The sequence below is a fragment of the Notolepis coatsorum genome (assembly GCF_963971535.1).
Source record: "Notolepis coatsorum genome assembly, chromosome: 12".
NCBI classification, from domain to species: Eukaryota; Metazoa; Chordata; class Actinopteri; order Aulopiformes; family Paralepididae; genus Notolepis; species Notolepis coatsorum.
The window spans coordinates 49,607,504-49,633,087 of record NC_140176.1 but is presented as its reverse complement, the minus strand read 5'-3'; the positions used below and the strand labels follow the sequence as shown (position 1 = coordinate 49,633,087).

The 25,584-nt window shown below is 43.4% G+C and overlaps 1 protein-coding gene across 1 annotated transcript; it reads right to left on the bottom strand.

The window, feature by feature from the left end:
* Nucleotides 1–405: 405 nt before the first annotated feature.
* hhatlb (hedgehog acyltransferase like, b) lies at nt 406–25,522 on the bottom strand. The gene is made up of 12 exons (XM_084325669.1): nt 25,388–25,522; nt 22,092–22,235; nt 13,727–13,794; nt 13,522–13,635; nt 10,885–11,079; nt 7,324–7,533; nt 4,873–5,044; nt 3,797–3,941; nt 3,638–3,673; nt 2,349–2,550; nt 2,112–2,253; nt 406–1,078 (listed from the first exon to the last, which is right to left on the bottom strand). The coding sequence occupies exons 2-12, from the start codon at nt 22,195–22,197 to the stop codon at nt 858–860; spliced, it is 1,611 nt and encodes a 536-aa protein (XP_084181795.1). The 5' UTR covers nt 22,198–22,235; nt 25,388–25,522; the 3' UTR covers nt 406–857.
* Between the last annotated feature and the right edge of the window lie 62 nt (nt 25,523–25,584).

Here is a 25,584-nt window from a genome sequence, read left to right as displayed (position 1 = left end):
TCAGGCTGTGAGCCACTCACGTAACCCCACAGAAATACCCTCCGCCAAACAGCCTTTAATAACAACAAGGCTCCTACTCTGACTCAGTCATATTTATAGGGGCAAAAAGATCCTCCATCTCACCCACTAATCCAGACTATAGCGTCAGAGGGCACAGGGTTAAATTACTCCTCATAATTACTTTTCTAAAATCAAATTGAGCAGAAATCAGTGACAGTATCAAGAACCATTTATCTTCCTTTACTGTAAAACGATTTAAAAGAGGCAAGAACAACTATACGTGCAGTTTATTTTTTAATTGACAGTTTTATTTTGGGTGATCATTTTCCCCTTTGTTGCAGCATCATTACACAGTGTAACTTTACATAAAGTGTCATCTGGGAAGCAACCTTCAAGGCACATCAAATCAGTCCACAGTGCAGCCGGCTATCGTAAATGGGTGTAAAATACATTTTATGACACAGTACATAAAATATGACTGCCCTTCTCCCATTAAAGCGAGTTTCATTATATGGTCAGAAACCACATTTCTCCTCATTTGCCTTGTTTTTAAATTGTCAGGCTTATTTACAATCAAAGCACTTTTAAAAGATCAGCAGAAACAGTGCCTCCATTTAAAATATAGTATAAAACCTAGATTGATGATAATACCGTCATTCAGAGGCACTTAACACTAGATACATTCCTAATGCTTCTCAACACCTCGACGTGAACAGCAGGTATCTCTGATATAAATACATGTTTATTTGTATTCAGTACAGCTAAATGTACAGTGACAATGTCGCCTCGTCATCTACCGGCATGTGATGGAGAGGGACTCGGAAATTATTTTGGCGGACACGCCAAATACCCGATCTCTACTCTGCTTTTTCCTTGCCAGGCTCTACGATGGTGGGGATGGTAGCAGCGGTGATGGTGCTGGTGGGGATGGTAGCAGCAGGGGTGGGGGGAGGAACAGGGAGAGGGGGAGGGATGGGGTCGGGGTCGTCGATCAGGGCCTGTCTCCTCTCCCTCTCCTTGATCACTTGGACCAAGCAGTAGGTCACAAACAGCACGATGACGGTGGTTATAGGGAAGCCTGGGAAAGACAGGATGGTACGCAAGGTCATCGTTAAAGCTATCAAAAATAATAGTAGTAGTAGTAGTTTTATTCAGTCATAACACACAATACATACAATATGCACAATCATTATAGACTGTCAATAAGGTCTTTGTTTTGGCAGTGACCGAAGGTACAGGCTGAAGCGTAATGCATACAGTATGCCCGTCCTAATTTTTTTTTTTTATCCACTTTTTCTCCCATTTTCTATATTTTTCTCCCATCCAAATTTCATATCATCCAATTCAACCCTCCCCTGTCACGGACGCTGTTTCTTGCCTCCCACAAGCCGGCTGCAATGTGGACTAAGTCATACATAGCACAAGTCCCCTCCGGTACTTGAGGTAACAGCAGTCGCATCTTTTCACCTGCGCAGCTCGATCTCTCAGTGGCGAGGAGTAACGCGTGGGAGGCTCACGCTGCCCCCGACACTTCCTGATTCTACTGCGCAGGCGCACCAACCGACCTGTAGGAGTCGCTGTCCACAACGCCCGATCCCCACCCATCAGTTTCCCACCCCCTAATACGGCCAATGTGTATTAGTACGGACGACCAGCTAAACTGAAAGCAAATGTGGAGCGCTGGGCTCGAACCGACGAGCCCAGCGTCTCCAGCATTTCGTGGCGAGCGCCTTGCCCACTACGCTACGTAGCCGCCCGCCCGTCCTAAATTCTTATGAATTTAAGCTACCCTGCAAAACAAAAAAATTATAACTAAATATGTCATTCACATTTGTAACCCTCAAAAAAAAATTAAATTTAAAACCACAAGCAAATTACTCATTCTTAAAAATTTATATCAGCATTGTTCCATAAATTATAGAAAATTTAGAAAGTAACTAAATACAGTTACTCTCGTTACTGTAATAAGTGATTTCAGGGCTCTTTCCAGCTCTGAAAAATAGCTAAATAACGTTATTTTCCCCATTCAGGTGTACAATATTTCCCCCCAAATCAAACCATTTGTACCCATGTCGGGGGAAAAAGAGAAACAAAAAGAGGGTCCCAACTACCTTTGAGAAGCAGTCTCTTGGCCACCATCTTAGCAAAGTCCAGGCTGTTCAGCGCCACAATGTTGTAGAGCACAATTGTCCAGAAGTTGAACGTGTTAAAGAGAGCTCTAACCCTGCGGGACATCCCCTCCGACATGGACGCCTGTTTCAAACACATCCACAAAACATTCAATAAAACAAACTAGAAACTAGAAAGCTAGAAAAAAATTATAAAAAAGTTCACGGAAAAAACCTGACCTCGAAGGAAGCGAAAGGCTCCATGGAGAAGAACCTGGCGGTCCAGAACTCAAGGTTGAGGCCGAAGCAGTTGAAGAAGGCCCAGAGCAGGACCGCCTCGCAGGGTCCGAGCCACAGGATGGCCACGCCGTAGGTACACAGCGTAGCCACCAGCTCCTGCAGCACGTCGTCATGCTTCCCTCCCAGGTGGTTGTACACATACCTTTAATGACAACAACATAAACTTCAGGTCACGTCTGAATGATATTAGACTATACAGCACAAGTACAGTACAACGGAAAGAGTGCAAATGTAGCAGTAAAGTGCAACAGTAATATACAATGCACAGGTGATTAAATAGGGTATAAAGGTAGTGTTAATCAGATGTATGTACAGAGTTGTAATATGAATATGTGATAGAGGTATAAAGGCAATATGGTACAGTAGAAGCCCTTAGAAGTCCAGATTTTACTGCTACTCTACCACTACTCCACCACTCCACTTTGTGACTCCTATTGTTCTGGATTTCACACCTCCACTGTCTGCCACAGGCTGGAAAGATTTTCATCTTACATTTTTATTCGTCCCAAATGTCCCAGCCCCATCCAATTTCTTAGCTTTTTTCACTGTTTATTTATCATGCATTGCAACACTAATATATGGTACAGTAGCCCAAGTCAGACTGCCCATATACAAATTATCTTGGGGGTCTGTAGCCCCCGACCCCCTCCCTGGGGAAGCACCTAAGTTAAGTACCCTCGCTTTGTTTACTGCAGAAAATTTACTTAAGCACTTAAATTAAGTACCCTCGCTTTGTTTACTGCACTAAATTAACACCTAGTGCTAGTTCTAAACTGACATCGAAGTGACATTGGAGTGGCAGAAGGGACCCGATTCTGAAAAGATTCATCTGTAGTAGTCTGGCCAGCAACGTAACTAGTAAGAGTAGGTAAGGGATATGTACAGATATAGATATAGTATCTACAGATATGTAAAAGGATGTGCAGGTACAGATGTGTACAAACAGATGTGGATAGATAGATATATACTGTAAGAATAAATATATATATATATATATATATATATATATATATACACGGTATATACAGTATTATTGTACATGCTATCATACAGAGTTATATGCAGGTGTTTAAGTAGGTATATAGAATGATTATATACAGGTATATTCAGACACATATATATATGCGCTGTAAATATACTATGATATACTATTTTCATCTAAACATTGAATGATATTCTATATTGTGTCTAAACTATCAAAATCCAATGTTTTTTTTCAACGCACTCACTTGCACAGCCAGTCATTAATTCCTCTGTCGAAGTGGCTACGAAGGAGAGAGAAAAGGTGAAGGAAAGCATTAGTATTACAGAAGTACATTATACATTCATGGACTTCTACACGTTCTTCACGTAGGTGAATCTGAACCAACAGTTTGAACGTCACTCACGTCTCAGAGAACATGTAGAGCATGGTGATACACTTCGGGGGTTTGGGAGGGTCCAAATGGTCCAGTCTGGACACCGTGTTGATGACTCCAAACATCACAGCCGCCTTCACCCAGTCGTATACCAGGTTAGAGTAGGCCAGCCCGACTGAAAAACACAACCACACACACACAGGTCGACAAACGACTTGTAATATGATATTAGTTCAGCACAACAAGCCAAAAACGATTATTCCAAAGAACATTTGGTAGAGCAGAAATGTCTGACTTGGCAAACAATCCCACCAAACAACGTTCACAACAGTTAATTTATCATCATATACATATTTATTTTATTTATTTAAAATAGGGACGGTACATATTAATGAAAATGTTCATGTAAATGTGCCAGATTATAGCCAGAGGCAAATTTCCATCTGTATCTTGATTGATGTACCATCTGCTGGTTGATGGTAACAGAACAGGCCAATTACTTTATAATCACAAGAACAGACAACAGTACAGTACATGTACAAGTTATTAAACGACATACACTTCACAACCATAAAAAGAGACAATAGATGAAACAGACAATGAGAACACAACGTGTGTGATGTGGCGAGACAAACCAGGAAATAGACTATAAGTTTAAAGTGCTTTTAGGAACCAAGTGTTAAAGTGACTGGTGCTTGTGCCAAAGTGCTAGTGTGCTCATGTTATTGCACTTGAATTGTAAAGTGCTGGGATATGTTGCACATTAATTGTAGATTGGCACATAACCTTTTGCATAAAATGTCAGTATTGCACAATATTTCACTGGATAACCTTACATAAATGTATTTATGTACACATTTTGTAGAAAGTTGTATACACAGATATGTACAATTGTTCATAAAAATATGTTCACTGATCAGGTTTGTTGTCCTAGCCACATCATTCAAATGACTGGAAGAGTGCAACATCAACACATATGTATTCACAACATACATGTATCAAGAGCTATGCACATTCAAAATAACTGAAAAATAGTTATGAGTTTCAGTACACGCACAAGGAAAAAAACAATATAGGATGGGGAGCATGGAGGACGTTCCACACACCTACTGCCCAGTCGGAGAGGTGTCTGAGCAGCTTGATGTCGTTGGGGATGGTTAGGATGTACATGAAGTGAAACAGGACGTCCACCGTGAAGATGGCCCCCAGGTGGAGCAGGCCCTGCAGACTGATGTTCCACATCTCCCTCTCCTTCCTGGTCAAGTCCGTCTTGTTGGCCTGCAGGGGGCGGTAGACGCACACAGCAGTAAGATGAGACCAACCACTTCAGCTGTTGCTGCTGTGTCACACTTACCAGACTCAGGAGATGTTATTCGAGGCCTTTAAGTCCTATATGTAAAAATACCCCAGGATGTGACAAAGGATTTTTTTTTGTCCCAACTCAAGTCCCACTTGACGTCAAATCTTGCCTGTTTCATTCAGAAACATGTCAAACCATGCAAACAAAGGACACTGAATGACATTTCATGGGGTCTTTACTCTAAGTGTAGTACAACATGTACATAATGGTAAATGGACTGCATTTATATAGAGCTTTTATCCAAAGCGCTTTACAACTTGTGCCTCACATTCACACACTGATGGTGGAGGCGACCATGCAAGGTACCAACCTGCTCATCGGGAGAAGTTAGGGCTTAAGTGTCTTGCTCAATGATTACCAGACGACCACTCTACCTCCTGAGCCACTGTTGCCCTCCCCGATCATGTAGGCCTGCTGTAGACTGCAGCTTAAGCAATCAAATGCGTTGATGTAAAGGTTCTACAAAATTCTTCAAATTCAAAATAATCATTTTAGATCTTAAAATAAAGACACTGTCCAGTCCACGTCTTGGTTTATTGTTAGAAAGACAGTGTACTGTCCACGTCTTGGTTTATTGTTAGAAAGACAGTGTACTGTCCACGTCTTGGTTTATTGTTAGAAAGACACTGTCCAAGCGGTTAGGTGGTCGAGCGGAGATTGCGTTCGTCACCAGCCCCGGAGCTGTGAGCTTGGTTCGCCTGTTCGAATCCAGCTCACAGCTCCGGGGTTGTCACCAGCTTGGCTGGCCGTCTGCACTGATACAATTGGCTGTATCAGAGGGTGGGAGAAGCTGGCGGGGTGGGTCCGGGTCGTTGTAAACAGCGACTCCTACAGTTCGGTCGGGGCGCCTGCTAAGCGCGGATTGGACGTGAGGGGGATAGTGTGGTCCTCCCACACGCTACGCCCTCTCAATGAGAATCCGCGCTGCCAGGTGAAAAGAAGCGGTGATTGGCTGGACGTGTGTCGGAGGAAGCACGTGGTAGCCTCCACTCTCCCAAAAATGATCTGACTGTGGGGGGTAAAGCGCAGCGACCAGGAAGGGACTGGGAATTGAGATACGACTAACATTGGGATGGGAGAAAATCGGAGGAAAATGGAGGGGGAAAAAGACCAAAAAAAAAAAAAAGACACTGTCCACGTCTTGGTTTATTGTTAGAAAGACAGTGTCCACATCTTGGTTTATCGTTAGAAAGACCGTGCCACTTGGTTTATTGTTAGAAAGACAGTGTCCACGTCTTGGTTTATTGTTAGAAAGACAAACCTTTTGTTTCATTTGAACCTACTTTTGTCAAATAAACACAGTTGCCAAGGTGACGGCAGATCGCGGTCCCTGAACCTCCTTGTCTACATAGTCATTCCTCAGCTTCCTGTGACCTCTTGGAAAGTCACAACAGAGAAATCAAGAAAGCAGTTTGACACTTTGATCTGTATTAGCTGGGTATCTCAGCATCTGACCTGGCAATTCTGGACTATGGGGAGGTAAGTTACAGGCATGCTGCAGCCTCCACACGCAGGTCTTTGGACTCTGTTTACCACTCTGCCCTGAGGTGTATTACTGGCAATAGCTGCAACCCTCACTACTGGATTCTTTACAGTAAGGTCAGTTGGTCCTCATTAATGGACAGGCGTGATGATAACCATTGGTAACTGTATATTTAGAAAGCCCTACTCAGCAAATCACCACTATATATAAATCTACTGTATGTTGCAATGGAATACTGGTCCGTATGTGACGCACTCCAGTGACTGGTTCTTCAGGCACCTTATGCCAGGACTGATGCAGCTGCGTCATGGAATCTCTTGCAAACTGACCTAAAATGTAGTACTTTTGTCTCACTAGGGCGCTTTAGATTATTAATCAACAACAGAACATTGTCAATTTGTAATTGTTTTCCTTGACCTACTACTACTGTCCCATTGTCTTATTTATTTGTACTATACTGTTAGGTTTTTGATTGTACGACTGCTCTTGTTTTACTGTTGACTGTAAATGATTGAATGTTTTGTAATTTATGATGCTATCATGTACCCTCAGCGTCATTGAAAATGAGGGACCTCCTCAATTAACTCCTGAGGTAAAATAAAGTACAAATAAATAAAAGAAAATCTGCTGAGCATTTTCAGAGAATCGGAAGTTGAGGATCACTACAGTTGTATGAAGCATGTACATCAACAGGCTACCAGTAGAATAACTCACTTGAATGTTGAATCTATCAAACGTCATGATGGGCCCGAAGTAGAAGAAGGGCAGGTAGAAGTTGTACTTCAGCAGCTCCAGGATGCTGTAGTTTCCATCCTTCCTCTCACAGTTCTCCAGAGCAAAGCTCATACAGCGCATGATGGTGAATCCACAGCCTCCGTAGAAGAGAACGTGGCGCAGCTCAAAGTCGCCCTCCACAAAGCCAGCCTGAATAAAAGAGACGCGGTGAGGAAGGAACTATAGAATTTCACTCGGAAAACATGAAAAACAAAGACTTGCTTCATAATGCTACCGATTGAAGCAAAGCAAAACTCTGGGACCACTAGATAGTTAGATAGATACTTTATTCATCCCCTTGGGGAAATGCAGGTATCCAGTAGCTCAGTGCAGTTGACAGACAATAAAAAGCGATAAAAAGGACAACCAATACAACAAACAAACAATGAAGGTCAGCGCTGAAGTTTAAAAAAGTTCCAATGAATAAATAAATAAATGGTGAGCACTATTGCACAGTGTTTTTATTTATTTTTTTAAATCTTTTTCCCCCTCCTTTTTCCGATTTTTCTCCCATCCCACTGTTAGTCGTTATGCCAATTCCCAACCCCCTTCCTGGTTGTTGCGCACTTTCCCCTACTGTTGGTCCGAGAGGCCGGAGACTGTCACATGCTTTCCTCCGACGCATGTGCAGCCAGCCGGCAGCCAGCCTGGCCGCGCAGATTCCCACTGGGAGAGTGTAACGTGTGGGAGGCCGCACTACCTCTCTCCAGATCCTACCCTCGCTGTAGGGGTCGCTGTCCACAACGCCCAGGACCCACCCGCCAGCTTTCCCCACCCCCTAATACTGCCAATTGTATTAGTGTGAACGGCCAGCCAAGCTGGTGACAACGCCGGGAGCTGGATTCGAACATGCGAACCCAGCGTTGGTGACGAACGCAATCTCCGCTATGCGCCCGGTGTTACAGTGTTAAGTAAAAAAATAAATGCTATATAAAAAATTTCCAATGGGGGGAGAGAGAGAGAGAGAGAGAGAGAGAGAGAGAGAGAGAGAGAGAGAGAGAGAGAGAGAGAGAGAGAGAGAGAGAGAGAGAGAGAGAGAGAGAGAGGGGGGGCATCATATGGTGTTGAACAGTCTGATGGCTGTGGGGACAAAGGACACCCTGTACCGCTCAGTCCACGAGCGCAGCGATATGAGCCGTCCACTGCGACTGCTCCTCTGTCCTGCCAGGGTGTGGTGGAGAGGGTGGCTGTCATTGTTCATGATGGCCTGCAGCTTACTCCATGTGCGCCTCTCCACCACAACCCCCAGTGAGTCCACACTCCTGCCAAGGACTGAACCAGCCTTCTTTACCAGCCTGTCCAACCAATTAATTTTATGAATTTGATTAGGAGTATTTATTGTTGTTTTAATTGTCTGTATGACATGTGAATGTTGTGAGTGTATAAAGTCTGTAACTGTATTTTACGTGTTATGGACCCCAGGAAGAATAGCCCCAGCACTGCTGTGGCTAATGAGGATCCAAATAAACTTAAACTTAAACAACCGCCCGGTGTTCTTGGCTGACATGTTGCCTCCCCAGCAGACTGCAGCATAAAAGACAATGCTTGCCATCACTGATTGATAGAACAGCATGTCACACATCAAATTACCTGAGCCTTCTCAGAAAAAACAACCGGCTCTGTGCCTTCCTGTAGAGGACATCAGTATTCAGAGACCAGTCCAGTTTGTTATCCAGGTGCACACCCAGGTATTTGTAGGACTCCACCATCCCTCCGATGTTGACTGGATGAAGGGGGGGCTTACATTGCCGGAAGTCCACGACCATCTCCTTGGTCTTGGAGGTGTTCAGAAGGAGGCCATTTTCCTCACTCCAGGCACAGAAGAGTCTAACGACTAAATCATAATATCAGCAACAATGAATGAATGACGATAGCGCTTTTATTTTTTCACTTTTTCTCCTCTTTTGAAATTTTCTCCCATCCCAATTCCATTGTGCCAATTCTTCCCTCCCCTGTCTTGAACGTTGCTCGCATATGCCCCCCACTGGCCGGTTGTAGGGTAGAAGCCTTGCATCACGTGTCCCCTCCGGTACACGAGGAGGCAGCCTGTAACATCTTTTCACCTGCCAGCGCGGACTCTCATTGGCGAGGTGTAACGTGTGGGAGGCTCGCACTACCCCCGCCATTTCCTGTCTCTGCTGTGCAGGCGTCCCCAACCCCAACCGACCTGTAGGAGTCGCTGTCCACAACGTCCAGATTACCACCCATCGACTTCCACCCTCTAACTCTGCCAATTGAGTTAGTATGACGGCTGGCCCAAGCCGGAGGCAACGCCGACAGCCGGAGTCGAACCCAGTGTCTCTTGCGTTGGTGACGAGCACAATGTCCGCTGCGCCACCCAGCCGCCCCTCGATAGCGCACTACAGACATAAAGCGCTAACTGTGGCAGTGTTAGGCAGTGGTGGAAGAAGTACACAGTTCCTTTACTTACTGTAAGTAAAAGTAGAAATACCCAGATAAATGAGTACTCTGGTAAAAGTAAAAATCCTCCATTGAAATTCTACTTAAGTAAAAGTATAGAAGTATTTGCTATTAAATGTACTTAAGTATCAAAGGTAAAAGTATGCATTATACATGCCGTTTGTGTATTCCAGTGCTTGGGAGCATTCAATCCTTGATCCATTGAACTCTACAGGTTATGTTAAAGTGGTATGTGGTCCAGTTCTGCTGCTGTTATTAAAGGTTATGTTAAAGTGGTATGTGGTCCAGTTATGCTGCTCTGATTAAAGGTTATGTTAAAGAGGTATGTGGTCCAGTTATGCTGCTCTGATTAAAGGTTATGTTAAAGAGGTATGTGGTCCAGTTATGCAGCTCTGATTATGTCCTCTTTAAGTTGACAGGCTTCAAATGTGAAAGTATTAAATCTTCATAAATGTTTGCCATGTGTTCTATGCACAATCTTTTTAACTAGTAACTGATGGGTTCAGATAAATGTAGTGGAGTAAAAAGTACAATATTTCCTTTGAAATGTAGTGGAGTAAAAGTAAGTTCCCTAAAATGAAAATACTCACGTAAAGTACAAGTAGGTCGAAATTGTACTTAAGTACAGTACTAGAGTAATAATAGTTGATTTACAAGTATGATTAAAGTTACTTCCCACCACTGGTGTTAGGTGCTATGCTCAGAGCACCAAGCACTCTACCCATCGAGATACACATAACCACAATCCCATATTTCTATCCCAAAATTTCAGATTTTCTGATTTCACTTTGGATGATGAGAAACGTCCTAGCTGCACTTAGTCATTCTATCTGCAAGATATATTTTCCAAAAGCCAAAAGCAGTGTATATTGTATTGGGTATCCTTAAAAAAAATTGCATTCTGCAAGACAACAACACGTTTCTTTTGTTTTCTCAAAAAAGTTAAATTCTCAGATAGGAGGTTTTGCCTTTCAGCCATCGATATGATACAGTGCAATATGAATGTCTGGGGGGGGGGGGGGGGGGGCAGTTGGGCAAATGACACCAGCAGCCGTTCTGCGAGACCTGTAATTAGGTTACCTGCCAGGAGACGAAGGGCTCACACTTGAAGGTGCAGAGGGCGACGAGGCCAGTGACGAAGCAGAGCCATCGGATCTTGACCAGGGAGATGCTGTAGAGCAGGATGCAGTGAGACAGCATGAGGGTGACGTAGGTCCAGCCCATGCTGACCCACACAGCCAGCAGCCCATACACCATGTACGCCAAGGACCTGTGCTGTGGGGGGTGTGACAAACAGTCTCATTACTGGGTGGCACAGGTGGAAATTAACTCATGATAGCTATTTATTTTTACTGTCCAATTTATCTCGATCTAACTAGTCACACGGTTTTCGCAACTACATTCAATCTTTTTACATCAAAACGACCGGCTCGTTCCAGAATAGTGTGCTGTTTATTAATCTTTTTGAAATGATCAACACTTCTTGAATGAATGGCGGAATGTTTAAAACCTAAAGTATGGCAGTTGGTTTTTCAGCATTCTTTTGCATTTTTCTAACTTAAATTTCCACTTCTTCTGCAATTCTTCAAACGGTCAGCCGCTTGTCTCCTTTCTCACAAAAAAGATTATTTTTGGAATCGCATGTTTCAATCTCCCAGGATCGGCATTTGTTTGCCAGTCACGCTCCACATACACACAAATGGACTCTCCACTTTACAGTAGCTGAATTGGGTGATTTCACAGTTTTGAGACATGTATTTAGATCACCACAAATGCCACAATATAACTGATTTATAACTGCACAGGAACCACCATGCTGCTATTGTACCTTTTGTGAGCATGCACAGTCCTCATTAAAATGCATTGAGACTTGAGAGTAGGCACATAAACACATACACTTCCAATGGGAGAAACACACACACAGAAACGTATTGGAGGTGTCAATGAACTCTAGGTTAACCATGGCCCCATGCTTAACCCCCGCCCCTATGCATAAGCCGCTACCTAAAACACCATACTGTTGCAACCCCCTAGCAACTACCTATAATACCCTAGAAACCACCTAGAACACAGTAGCAACCACCTAGCAACACCCTAGCAACCACCTAGAACACCAGACCCCACTTTGAGAACCACTGCCTGAAGAAGTTCATCTTAATTATCACCATGTTGGGGGTAATCATTGCAACGTCCTACAGTAGGTAAAAAATCCTGTGTTGCATGTTATCCCCCTGATTTCCTGCCACTCACTGCCTTCCAACAAAGCAGGAATGTTCTAAAGTGTCATCTCTGTTGACGTAATGAAAACATAGTTATACCTTGTTTCCATGTTTTCCTGTGATTATATTGGCTGAACAAGCAGACCAATAGGTAAAATGCCCACTTCATGCCAAATGTTTTTCAGGGAGGCTTCAAGTAGAGACACAAAGCGAAACAGAGGAGACATTTTAAACAGGAGGACGGCGTCATGACAGTTGGCCAGAGGATGCTAGCCAAACCAAACAGTCACCCACAGGACCCCAGTCCAGTTAAATATAGAACTATCTGTCTGTTTGTAGCTATTTATCCCTCCCCCTCATCTTCTCATCATGTCTCTCCCTCCCTCCATCTCTCTATCAGTCATTCAACCTTTCTCAACCTCTCACAGTCTTTTTTTTCTCTCCACCTGGCCCTTTTCATCATTTACCCATTAGATAACGATATATATACAAAAAATGGCTACTGTGCAATGTGGTAGAAATAGCCAGTGACAGAAAGGATTTAAAATGTTACTAAGTGAGGCTTACAGCGATAAGGCCATGTAACTTGGTAAAAATGTCCATTTAATCCTTTAAACTCCCCCGGACCCACCCATGGGTCAAATGATAGCATCTCGTTATGCAAGTGTCATTACATTAGCCTACATCAAAAACTAGGGTATTGTATACTGTAAGTCCCTCACACCAGAGACACGGCGGACGTCGAATCGCCCCCAAAGAGCAGCTGGTTTCCTTTCAGTGCTCATGTTAACAGATTGGACCATTCATACCAGCTCCACGACCGGCTTGTGATCTTCAGCGATAGTTTCAGCGCCTGGTCTATTTTCTCTGCGTGCCGCAAGCGTCTCTAAATGTGATTGGAGAAATAGCTTCTGGTGTGAACAGCCGGGCTCCTGCTCGCTCCAGAATTGACACTTCACAGTGCTTCAGCGTCCCGTGTGTCCCCCGCCTAATTATCCACATTTCCCTGTCGCCTAGGAGGGCATGTTTGATAGCATCACAGACCTTGGAACCCCTTTTTTTTAAACAGTGTGCTATATGTGTGAGTGAAGCCAGGCCAAACTACAGTAATTGCTCCATGGTAATTTAAAGGTTAACCGTAGATATGTATATGATGCCCCTCTAGCTCAGGGAATGAACTCCAAAAGTCCTGAACGCTTGAGGATCTCCCCTCTGTTGCAGAGTTTAAAACCTTGATCTCCTTGTCAATCAAGTTGTACGTGTTTTAATTGATTTTTTATCCTTGCTTTTTGCCTCGTCTTGTTGTCTTATTGTTATGATTTTATATGCTTATTTTTTTGCTCATTTCTGTACACTCGACTGTAAATGCGGGAAACCTCAGTTGCCTTTCAGGTTTAAATAAAGGTTTGAAATTAAATAAAAATATTATTATGTGCAGCCTGGCACAGATTGTACTGAAATCAATCAATCAAATCAATCAATCACTTTGTGAACACACCTTTGGGGCCAGCATGGTGCAGATCTTGGCAAACAGCACGTGCCCAGAGAGAGCGAAGAGGATGTGCTCTCGGAATGTGGAGAACCACATCACCCACTCAAAGTCTGCTGTGTCCTGTTCAAACAAAGCATTTTGCAACATTTGGTTGGAATATCAATGAAGTGGATCTTACTGGAAGACAGACGAGTGTTCCGTACTATCTCACCATCTTCCTCCCAAAGTAGTACCATCCTGGCTTCACGCTGGATTTGAAGGCCTTCCTGTTGGCACTGGCTGGAACATGAGGTGGGACAATTTTTATTACAATTGTTGCAATAATTCAAATCTCTTGTGTGCTTGTGATCATTTGATTCAATGCATGCTTATATGCTCAGGGAGGCAATGAAAACTTAAGGTGCTGTAAGTGGTATTTATTTGTTAAAATATGTGGTCTACATGTTAAAATAATAGCCCTACACTCCCACAGCCATCACTGATATAGAGTGTTTTGGTCAGTAACATGGGTCTCCCAGTTCATCCACTCTGCAGTAAACAGAAAATGCACTTCATCCAATCAGGAGAGAGAACTCCCACACTGAGAAAAAAGGTTTGACAAAAATAATAAATAAAAACTAGTTTTGTGTGCTTTAAACAAGTAAAATAATCTACCAGTGCAGTAAGCAAAACTGGCTTGGCAAGATTTTGTGAAATAAGTAAAAAGATCTAGGGTTCTCTCTCCTGATTGGATAAAGTGGAATAGGATACAAAAAAATAAGACAAGATAAGATGTTCCTTTATCATAGCAGGCATCATAGCAGCATGGGGGATGGGGGGGGGGGGTACAGGTATGGGCATAGTATAAGATCAAATGTCCCGTTTACTGCAGAGCTGAGGGACTGGAAGACTCATGTTACTAGCCAAACACTCTATATCAGTGATGGCTGTCGGAATGTAGAGCTATTTAACACTTATTTTAACAAAACAAAAAAATCCCTTGTTTAATCCCTAGACAATAAACAGGTGCATGATTAAAAACCAGATCAGAGGACAGAAGAGCTCCACTGTAAACACACACGCAATGCCACTTCCCCATTATCTAAACCAGGGGTCCCCAAACTTTTTCCTGTGAGGGCCACATAACTTTTCCCTTCTCTGGTGGGGGCCGGGGTCAGTTTGTAACAGAAAAAGTGTGACGATCGCAGGGGTGCCTAAACATTTATTGTTTTCCAGAAAGCCACACATAACCAAATATTAATAACCCTATCCGGGATCTTCACAGAAAAAAAAGTCAGGAAATAAATAATAACACTATTAATGAAATAAATAACACTATTTATGAAATAAATATACAGTACCTACAGACCACCTAGCTTTAGCTCTGTACTATTTAAAAGCACAGTGCAGGACACACTCAAAGGTTATCGCACCTCAGAGATGGCAGTGGACATGTATGACAGGACAAAGGCCATATGTAATGGCCTTGGTATTGAGGAACATACTACCAGCCAAAGGAGGAAGCAGAAAAGGATGGACGAGTATGTAGTTGAGTCATCTTGTGGCACAAGCTCAGACCTCAGCTCAGGAGATCAGCTGAGACAGAGACTGTTCTATCCAGTCCTCGACAGAATGCTGCAAGAGCTTGAGAGCAGGTTCTCATGAGTTGGAGAACAACTTATGAGAGGCATACAGGCATGTTAACCAGCCTCAGACCAGTTTCTCTCAGTGGAATTGCTGCAACCCCTCGCCAATCCAACTACTGCCAGAGGAGATCACAGTTGCAAAGTGTTTCCTGGCCAGGACAGGCAGAGATGCAGTCCCTACTATCCAAAGTGTCTTTTCCCTCCTGGATGATAATAATAATAATAATAATAATAATAATAATAATAATAATAATAATAATAATAATAATAATAATAATAATAATAATAATAATAATAATAATAATAATAATAATAATAATAATAATAATAATAATAATAATAATAATGCATTTTATTTATAAGGCGCCTTTCAGGACATTAAAAAAAAGTCCACAAATCGGTGAATGAAAATATTATAGGATCAAATGAAAACTACTACTTACTAAAAATGGATGTTTAAAAGTACTAAAAATCAACAGAAAATATCAAACACTAACAAACATTCAGCACAAACAATGGGGATGCTGCCATCTAAAAAAAAATATATATATATATATATATATATATATATATATATATATATATTTTTTTTTTTTAAAGCTCCGGGGCTCTAGGGGGCCGGGCCAAATGTGGGCCGTAGTTTGGGGACCACTGATCTAAACCATAATGACATTCAATTCTATGATCCAAAGACCATCTTTCATGTTATTCCCTCCTTGTTCATGAACGCTTTTGTCACTCGCCACAGAACCATTGTAATAAACAGACCTTTTCTTCCTCCTCCTCCTCTGTGGTATTAATACTGACACCTGATCTCTTCTGCGTGGTCTGCATAGCTCCAGTCTTGGCCCTCACCCACTGGAAGCACCCAGCGGCCCCCTGCCCTTCTCCCCGAGACAATACTATGCTGCACAACTCCCCACATAGAGCACCACAACCTGCCTGACTGTGCTGGGGAGCGTCAAATATATATATTGTTCTGTGTTTTAAACAATACAAGTATAATCTCACCAGCTCCATGTGACCACGAAAGTTTAATACCGCAATATTACATTTAGTCATTTATCCAAAGCAAGTCAGCAGGAGGGGTACATCTCTGGAAGCTAATGGTCAGTGGCGTTGTTCGTAAAAATAGTGTTGAACTTTGAGTGCATACTGTTACTGTAGTAGTATAGACATATTAGCATTATAGGTAGTAGTATAGGTAGTAGCATATTACCTGGTCTACCACCAGTAAACAGGGATATTTCAACAGTAGGAGTCAGTTTGCACCAACAGGCAGCAGATACTACAGGGTTTCAACCTTGTTGCATGAGCACACAATGGGCCCTTTTCCACACATCGATTTTGACTCGACATACCGGTAGATGGGTAAACAAAGGTGTAACCATACATATACTGTATATATAATATTCTATATCCATGGTTACACCTTTGACAAGTATATGACAAGTAAAAATGGCTGCTGTGAAAAGGAGCCTACAGGCCTAATGGCGTATATTAACTCCATTAATTTGTATTCTTGTGTATACCGTTTACATTTACTCTTACTCATAGTACATGTATATATTCAGATGCAAATTCTTTATTGCCTACATTTATTGTAATGTATAATATAACCGATAGGGTATACAGACTCTCATCTGCACCTTTGTTTACTTTCTCATATTTTTATATTCAGATCAAATTTTATTGCCTATAATATGTATGTCTTTCTACCATTACCCTGCCTATACCTGTACCTCCCCTCCCTCCTCCTGCTATGACACCCACATTTCCCCAAGGGGATCAATAAAGAAATAAAGTAGCTTTCTGAATAAATCAACTAATTTCAAAGTTGCGTTAATAATTTTTTATTTAATTTTTTTGCCATTTTGAGATACTGCTCATGTGTCATATAAGCAAGAGATTCTGCTCTGACACGGTCTAAAAAGGTGCACGCTCAACATTTTTGATGACCATTTTAACTGTTAAGATTGTAACAGGAAGTTTACGTTCACTGTAGAAAAGAGAACATGGGCCAAACTTAAAATTGTTCTGTATTTTGAAGGAAACATATTGTGTTTTAATGGACTCAGAGGCTCATCCAGTGATTGACTAGTGATGCCTCAGTGTTCTACTGAGTGACTAGTGATGCCTCAGTGTTCTACTGAGCGACTAGTGATGCCTCAGTGTTCTACTGAGTGACTAGTGATGCCTCAGTGTTCTACTGAGCGACTAGTGATGCCTCAGTGTTCTACCGAGCGACTAGTGATGCCTCAGTGTTCTACTGAGTGACTAGTGATGCCTCAGTGTTCTACTGAGCGACTAGTGATGCCTCAGTGTTCTACTGAGCGACTAGTGATGCCTCAGTGTTCTACTGAGCGACTAGTGATGCCTCAGTGTTCTACCGAGCGACTAGTGATGCCTCAGTGTTCTACTGAGCGACTAGTGATGCCTCAGTGTTCTACTGAGTGACTAGTGATGACTCAGTGTTCTACTGAGCGACTAGTGATGCCTCAGTGTTCTACCGAGTGACTAGTGATGCCTCAGTGTTCTACTGAGCGACTAGTGATGCCTCAGTGTTCTACTGAGCGACTAGTGATGCCTCAGTGTTCTACCGAGTGACTAGTGATGCCTCAGTGTTCTACCGAGTGACTAGTGATGCCTCAGTGTTCTACCGAGTGACTAGTGATGCCTCAGTGTTCTACTGAGCGACTAGTGATGCCTCAGTGTTCTACTGAGTGACTAGTGATGCCTCAGTGTTCTACTGAGTGACTAGTGATGCTTCAGTGTTCTACTGAGTGACTAGTGATGCCTCAGTGTTCTACTGAGTGACTAGTGATGCCTCAGTGTTCTACTGAGCGACTAGTGATGCCTCAGTGTTCTACTGAGTGACTAGTGATGCCCCAGTGTTCTACTGAGTGACTAGTGATGCCTCAGTGTTCTACTGAGTGACTAGTGATGCCTCAGTGTTCTACTGAGTGACTAGTGATGCCTCAGTGTTCTACTGAGTGACTAGTGATGCCTCAGTGTTCTACTGAGTGACTAGTGATGCCTCAGTGTTCTACTGAGTGACTAGTGATGCCTACTGAGTGACTAGTGATGCCTCAGTGTTCTACTGAGCGACTAGTGATGCCTCAGTGTTCTACTGAGCGACTAGTGATGCCTCAGTGTTCTACTGAGTGACTAGTGATGCCTCAGTGTTCTACTGAGTGACTAGTGATGCCTACTGAGTGACTAGTGATGCCTCAGTGTTCTACTGAGCGACTAGTGATGCCTCAGTGTTCTACTGAGTGACTAGTGATGCCCCAGTGTTCTACTGAGTGACTAGTGATGCCTCAGTGTTCTACTGAGTGACTAGTGATGCCTCAGTGTTCTACTGAGTGACTAGTGATGCCTCAGTGTTCTACTGAGTGACTAGTGATGCCTACTGAGTGACTAGTGATGCCTCAGTGTTCTACTGAGCGACTAGTGATGCCTCAGTGTTCTACTGAGCGACTAGTGATGCCTCAGTGTTCTACTGAGCGACTAGTGATGCCTCAGTGTTCTACTGAGCGACTAGTGATGCCTCAGTGTTCTACTGAGCGACTAGTGATGCCTCAGTGTTCTACTGAGCGACTAGTGATGCCTCAGTGTTCTACTGAGCGACTAGTGATGCCTCAGTGTTCTACTGAGTGACTAGTGATGCCTCAGTGTTCTACTGAGTGACTAGTGATGCCTCAGTGTTCTACTGAGTGACTAGTGATGCCTCAGTGTTCTACTGAGTGACTAGTGATGCCTCAGTGTTCTACTGAGCGACTAGTGATGCCTCAGTGTTCTACTGAGCGACTAGTGATGCCTCAGTGTTCTACTGAGCGACTAGTGATGCCTCAGTGTTCTACTGAGCGACTAGTGATGCCTCAGTGTTCTACTGAGCGACTAGTGATGCCTCAGTGTTCTACTGAGCGACTAGTGATGCCTCAGTGTTCTACTGAGCGACTAGTGATGCCTCAGTGTTCTACTGAGCGACTAGTGATGCCTCAGTGTTCTACTGAGTGACTAGTGATGCATCAGTGTTCTACTGAGCGACTAGTGATGCCTCAGTGTTCTACTGAGCGACTAGTGATGCCTCAGTGTTCTACTGAGTGACTAGTGATGCCTCAGTGTTCTACTGAGCGACTAGTGATGCCTCAGTGTTCTACTGAGTGACTAGTGATGCTTCAGTGTTCTACCGAGTGACTAGTGATGCCTCAGTGTTCTACTGAGCGACTAGTGATGCCTCAGTGTTCTACTGAGCGACTAGTGATGCCTCAGTGTTCTACTGAGTGACTAGTGATGCCTCAGTGTTCTACCGAGCGACTAGTGATGCCTCAGTGTTCTACCGAGCGACTAGTGATGCCTCAGTGTTCTACCGAGCGACTAGTGATGCCTCAGTGTTCTACCGAGCGACTAGTGATGCCTACTGAGCGACTAGTTATGCTTCAGTGTTCTACTGAGCGACTAGTGATGCCTCAGTGTTCTATCGAGCGACTAGTGATGCCTCAGTGTTCTACCGAGCGACTAGTGATGACTCAGTGTTCTACTGAGTGACTAGTGATGACTCAGTGTTCTACTGAGCGACTAGTGATGCCTCAGTGTTCTACTGAGTGACTATAGTGATGCCTCAGTGTTCTACCGAGCGACTAGTGATGCCTCAGTGTTCTACTGAGTGACTAGTGATGCCTCAGTGTTCTACTGAGCGACTAGTGATGCCTCAGTGTTCTACTGAGCGACTAGTGATGCCTCAGTGTTCTACTGAGCGACTAGTGATGACTCAGTGTTCTACTGAGCGACTAGTGATGCCTCAGTGTTCTACTGAGCGACTAGTGATGCCTCAGTGTTCTACTGAGCGACTAGTGATGCCTCAGTGTTCTACCGAGAGACTCAGGTATTTTGTTCCAGCAGCAGTCAGATTTAAAATATGTTGTCTGAACATTTACAAGTTATGCAGTGATGTAGTTATCAAAAGTAAACAGACTATCTTTTCTGCATAAGGAAATTATACCTTTATGGCTGCGTTCATTGTTGTTTCCATGGACACAGTGAATAAACAAGGCTGTGCAGACGCTGTGAAATAAAATTATTTAACTTTTTTCAACTCATTTTCGGCTTTTTGGAGGCAAAAGAATATGGAGGGGAACAATAATATAATTTATTCAGTATGTTAAGGGAACATAACAGGAAACAGGTAGCACCGGTTAGTTTACTTCCTTATAGGCGGCCATACTTGAGAACTACATGCGTGTGAATCTGAACTGGGACAGAGCATTAGTACTGACATTATGACACAAACGGTTCCTAAACGGCTCCTTCAGATAGCAGAGTAGCCTGTGGCTGTCTGTGACATACAAAAGTAGACCTAATTTCTCCAACTCTACACCCGGTAGAATTAAGCATCATCCTTGGTTTGTTCAATAACCATAAGTAAAATCAAAAGTGAATGGAAATACATCATTTTGGTATGAATACTGCAAGAAACAATACAATTAACCTTGTTACCACTACCTTGATTCCCCTGGAATGTGAAGGCTAGCAGGTTGGATGAAAAAATTTGAAGATTTCTAACTCAGAACCTGATGAGGAGCATGTTCAGCCATAGACTTATCTCCCCAGGACACACCACAAACCATCTCTGACAGTCCTTTGTGCCAGTATAGCCATCAAGCTCCCCAACCGTGAGCACGGACTACTGCCAATTGCTGGAGAACTAACGGCTGGTGAACTTGAGAACTCTTGACTCTTAATAATAAACACTGCACGGACTCTGGTTACGGTTTGGACCATGTACATTCATCACTATTACTACTGTCTGGTTGAACCATGCCACCTACTACTGTTCACTACTACTACCGTCATCACTATTGTCATTATTACTTACACTTGTTCCATATTCTATTACCTATCCTACATGTACCCCCCCCCCCCCCCCCCCATGCTGCTATATGACACTTGAATTTCCCCAAGTGGATTAATAAAAGGAACACTTGACCTCACTTGCCGAGGTCCATATGCACCATGTTTGCCGTGTTTTGTAGCAGTTGTATATTATAGTATTCCGTGTGCAGTCAATCATTTGGTAGGCTCTCTTCCAGGGAACCCCTATATTCATCTGGAGCTCTTAGTGAAACCAAGGGCTGGCTCTCCTCATTGATAAAGCAATCTGGAGGATTGACGACAGTAGGCCTATGTGTTGAGAGGATCTCTCTCTCTCTCTCTCTCTCTCTCTCTCTCACTCTCTCTCTCTCTCTCTCTCTCTCTCTCTCTCACAGTTTCTCATTCTTACGATCTCTAAATGTTTCTGTCACTTCCCTGTTTTCTCTCCATCTTCCCTATTTTTCCCACCCCCTTCCTGTCTCTCTTCCTCTATGGGCTCTCTCTCACTCTCTCTCTCTCTCTCTCTCTCTCTCTCTCTCTCTCTCTCTCTCTCTCTCTCTCTCTAGATTAGGGATTCTTACAGGTTTCAGCTCAAACTGAATACATTAAGTCCCACCTGGGGACCCGTCTCCATAAATCATGTAAAAGATGTATAATAAGAGGCTGCAGTGCAGCAGGAACAGGAGGCCTGCAGCCCGGCGCCCTGATCCTGATCCACAGTCTGAGAAAGACCGCTTCAGATCATCCTCTTTGCCCTAAGCATACCACACTACTGTACCTCCTGGAGCGCATTCTCAGCGCGTTCCAAGAGGTACAGTAGAGTGATATGTTTAGGGCAAAGGGGATAACGAAGTTGAACCAGGTCATAATAAATGTAACTCTCCTCCCTGAGCTATGGGTTACCTGTGTGTGTGTGTGTGTGTGTGTGTGTGTGTGTGTGTGTGTGTGTGTGTGTGTGTGTGTGTGTGTGTGTGTGTGTGTGTGTGTGTGTGTGTGTGTGTGTGTGTGTGTGTGTGTGTGTGTGTGTGTGTGTGTGTGTGTGTGTGTGTGTGTGTGTGTGTGTGTCCTCATACTCACAGCTGGACACGTCAAAGATCCAGCTGGCGGCCCAGAACATGGCCAGATACAACACTGTGTTGTAAAAGTAGATCTCATACTTGGGGAGGGCAGATTTGATCCCCATGGTGATGCAGCAGACACCCACAGCCCAGCAGGCCCCTCCTGCACAGACGACACAAAGGCCCCAAACCAGTCCATGCATTAATGTGATGAGCAATAATGTGTCCCAGAAGAAAACAAACATTGACATTGATATTGACATTTCTAATTGCAGGTGTAGAAGGATGGAACAAACTGCCTAAGGAAGTCAAATATATTCCCACCCGTTGGGTGTTTAAAGAGTCATCTTTAAAAAAGTCTGTTGGAGGGCGGCTAGGTGGTGCAGTGGGCAAGGCACTCACCACCAATGCTGGAGACGCTGGGTTCGAGCCCAGCTCTCCACATTGTTTTCAGTTTGGCTGGTCGTCCGTACTAATACAATTGGCAGTATTAGAGGGTGGGAAAACTGATGGGTGGGGATCGGACGTTGTGGACAGCGACTCCTACAGGTCGGTTGGTGCGCCTGCGCAGTAGAATCAGGAAGCGACAGGGGCGGCGTCCCTCCAAAAACGCAGACCCCTGACGCTGAAAGATCGCGCTGCGCAGGTGAAAAGATGCGACGGCTGCTACCTCGAGTACCAGAGGGGACTCGTGCAATGTATGGCTTCGTCCACATTACAGCCGGCTTGTGGGAGGCATGAAACAGCGTTCGAGATAGGGGAGGGTAGAATTGGATGATACGAAATTGGGATGGGAGAAAAATAGAAATGGGAGAAAAAGTGGATACAAAAATAAAAAAGTCTGTTGGACAAAGTATAGTCGAAACTGGGTGGTAGTCTGACCAGAGGGTCACTAGGTATTGTGAAGTATAATGTATGCATTTTGTTTACAATTAGTATTTAACGTTACATTTGTGCTGCTGATTGAATTAGTAACAACTGACCTATCTCAAGCCCCGCCCTCTTTTATTGACACTCCCGTAACAGTTGTGATTGGAGGATCAAGAAAAGAGGGCAGGGCTTGAGATAAGGCAGTCTGTCTGCCTGCATGCATGATCTCGGAACCGCAACAGAAATAAGTCATGTGACTTTATTGTGTTATCCTGATTTGGATGGGATACGCTAGTGGGCATATTGCATTTCAATTGGTCAAATAAATGTAATCGATCAATTAAGATCATGCATTCATAGACCAGTGAAAAACGATATACAATTGGGAACAGAAAATGTCAAGAGTACTTGAAGACCGCTGGATTCGCCTGTTCGAATCCAGCTCCCGGCGTTGTCACCAGCTTGGCTGGCCATTCACACTAATACAATTGGCAGTATTAGAGGGTGGGAAAGCTGGAGGGGTGGGTCCGGGTCGTTGTAAACAGCGACTCCTACAGTTCGGTCGGGGCGCCTGCTCAGCGCGGATAGGATCTAAGGGGGGTAGTGTGATCCTTCCACACGTTACACCCTCTCAGTGAGAGTCCGCGCTGCCAGGTGAAAAGAAGCGGTTGATTGGCTAGACGTGTGTCGGAGGAAGCACGTGATAGCCTCCACTCTCCCAGACCGACTGTGGGGGGTAAGTGCGCAGCGACCAGGAAGGGGATTGGGGATTGGGAATTGGTATAACGACTAACATTGGGATGGGAGAAAATCGGAGGAAAAAGGAGGGGGGAAAAGATCAATAAAAAAATAAAAATAGTACACTATTCCTTTCAGCTAAGAGACAGGTCATAGTTCACGCTAGTTAGTTGTCACCTCTTCACCATTTCAATTATGGACAGTACTTAGGGACAACATCGCAAGAGACCTGCTTTGATCTAATCACTTTATCTTTTCCTCTGATCCTATTGGTCACACTTAAAACAGGAGAAAAGGTGCACATTGTGGCATGTATATAGCTGTCAATTTCTCCTAAATCAGGCGCAGTAACTAAACAGTAAACAGGTATATGTTTAATGTTACAACATCGATATTTCAATCAGAGACATATAGCCTTTCAGCAGTAACTAAATATAGACGTGTCTACTTGTCTCTCGTTCAAGCTTCAATGCCACAGGAGAGCAACTGTGTTTGCAGAAACATTTTGTTAAGAGTCATGAAGGCCTGTCTTGAGATAGTATTATCCACAGTTTGGGTATAGAGGCTGTCTTTGCTTTGATCTTAATTGGAAGTCTGCATAGGCTATTACAGCCTATGTTGCACTTTTCACTTTCACTTTAAAGGAGACATTATTATGGAAAATTAGTTGAGCCTATTATAGTCTTGGTATGGATCTGGAAGTCTAAAACATTATTTAGGCGCTGGGGGGAAATGACATAATGTACTCCTTGAGGTCTTAGAATTAAGTCTAAACAAGCTGTGCAGGATGATGTCACAGTGGGAAGAAGCTTTGGTTAATCAATTAGCAGTGCTTTCTGGAGCCAGGAACACTGTCTACCTAATATTCTGCCCAGTTTGTAAAATGTGTTTGTACTCTTGGATGAGGGGTAGCCAGGCATTGAAGGACATCATTAATTTAAAACACCCCCCAAAACCTGCACATTCAACAAGGGAAGAAAGAGGCACTTAAAAATAAATTATAAACAATTAGATTTAGATTAGTTGCAAATTGTTTTACATGTCCCAGATGCAAGGAAGACACAATTTCTGAAAGGATACATAATGTGTCCCCTTTAAAAATGCAGCCAGGTATTATACAGAGTAGAGTAATTCTGACTTATTCTACTAATTATGGGCTAGTCACTATAATCCCTCAATAACTAATTGATTGAAGTGACACTATCATACGACTGGTTATCTGTCTGGGCTGCACAGAGGGCAACTGTGCAAGTTTCCACTGATTAGAATTCTGAGGGGAGAAGTCATTTCTAAAATATAGGCTACAGCTGCTTGCTATTTATAACCTTTCTCCATTCAACGAATGCGTTTATTACGACCTCCATCCATGTTATATTGTTTTATTACAACCACACGTAAAACAACAGCAAATTCAAATTTTTCTTTATTAAAAAAAACAGTAGGCTGCTACAATCAAATGTACACGCCCACCAGTTTTCGGCATAATTCGTTCGCCCTAATGAAGAAAATAAACTAGATATGTTTATCTCCAGTACGCAGAGTAGGCTGTATAGTATTTGTTTGCTAACCAACTTGTGCATAAAGTATGCTACTTAAATTAATTTAAATAAAAATACCTCCCGTTTCCATTAAAAACTTCACTGATGCAAGCTGTTAATCCGATCATGAACTTCAAGGCGCCTCAGCAACACCTGTCGTGATACTGACCTTGACGCAGAAATGTAGTTGTGAACCCAGAGGCGTTACTCAACGAACAAAGTTTACTCAGTCCTCTCGAAATGAAAAGAAATCATGCATGTGATGTGATAGAAAAAGGTGGGGGAGAGATTGGTAAAAAGCGATATACATCTGGTTGCGCATCTAAGCTACAGAGTGGAGTGGTTGCGGGTCCCCGCTGAGGGAGC

What these genes read in the sequence shown, in the direction of transcription:
- hhatlb (XM_084325669.1), bottom strand. Translation starts at nt 22,197, where the DNA reads ATGGGGATCAAATCTGCCCTCCCCAAGTATGAGATCTACTTTTACAAC. An exon ending in GCACCATGCTGGCCCCAAAG is followed by an intron (nt 11,080 to 13,521) that starts GTGTGTTCACAA and finishes CACCCCCCACAG; the next exon opens with CACAGGTCCTTGGCGTACAT. An exon ending in ATTAATGACTGGCTGTGCAA is followed by an intron (nt 2,551 to 3,637) that starts GTGAGTGCGTTG and finishes TTGTCATTAAAG; the next exon opens with GTATGTGTACAACCACCTGG.